Consider the following 916-nt stretch of genomic DNA (forward strand, 5'->3'; position numbering starts at 1 on the left):
CCAGTCGACCATTCACATCTGTCGTGAGCCCTATATCTTAATCAGGTAAACGGAGTAATCCATAGTCAAAATCAGTATGCAAGAACAGCGAAACAATTGGCAAGAAACACGTCATACATGTACAACATTTGACCCAATGGCAGGTTGCATTGGCAAATTATATTCATTTGTTATAACGACCATAGAAAATGCTGATTTTAAACGACACTGTTGAAACCCATGTAACTTGTTTTTCAGTAGCCTGCTTCGATTTAAAAACTGATCATATGCAGAACAAGCTCTTGGGTATCATGTATTCTATTGCTCGCGGCCGCTGACCTGGAGCAAAAGAAGACATTGAGTTATTCCCAGCACCTCCGGAAAAATATTCAGGTATATCGACTGATCAGACATTTAATAAATGTTTAATATTACAGTTAGAAAGGTATTCAAGATGACGGTGCAGTGAGGATTGGAAAAATGAAAAAAAGTTTTCGAAGTCCATTAGAATAAATAGTGTGATGTTTTTTAATCTGTCATTTTTGTCGAGAACAATGATTATAACGCATCTCACTGGTTGAAAATTGTCAATCCATTTGCTGAATACTCTAGAAATACAATGCGTAAGAGGGAAGATGAATAAAAAGTAACATACTCATTCATTGTACATTATTATATAAATCAAAGTCTCTTTCAAGTTAATTTTTTAATATGACACAGCTCCTCTCGTTACCGTCCTCTGCTATTCTATTCACAAGTTCCGTCAGCAGATTTGGAACCTTCAAATGTACAAAACATCATTAACACTGGTTGTAAAATATGTTATCGTAATTTTGATCTCTTAAGTAATATGTCTCTGTTCCTTTATATTTTCATGCTCCAGAAATGAAAGATTCGAGGCATATAGTTTTTGGTTTGTGTGTTTGTCCACAGAAAC

At 35.0% G+C, this 916-nt stretch overlaps 1 protein-coding gene across 1 annotated transcript in view; it reads right to left on the minus strand.

Annotated features, from left to right (window-relative positions):
- Positions 1–677: 677 nt before the first annotated feature.
- LOC130048556 (uncharacterized) overlaps positions 678–916 on the minus strand; it is an 8063-nt gene continuing 7824 nt past the window's right edge. The window contains exon 7 of the mRNA XM_056145430.1: positions 678–758. Coding sequence (XP_056001405.1) covers positions 678–758 — 81 coding nt within the window. The remainder of the gene's footprint in view (positions 759–916) is intronic.

The sequence above is a fragment of the Ostrea edulis genome, chromosome 1 (genome assembly GCF_947568905.1).
Source record: "Ostrea edulis chromosome 1, xbOstEdul1.1, whole genome shotgun sequence".
Lineage (NCBI taxonomy): Eukaryota > Metazoa > Mollusca > Bivalvia > Ostreida > Ostreidae > Ostrea > Ostrea edulis.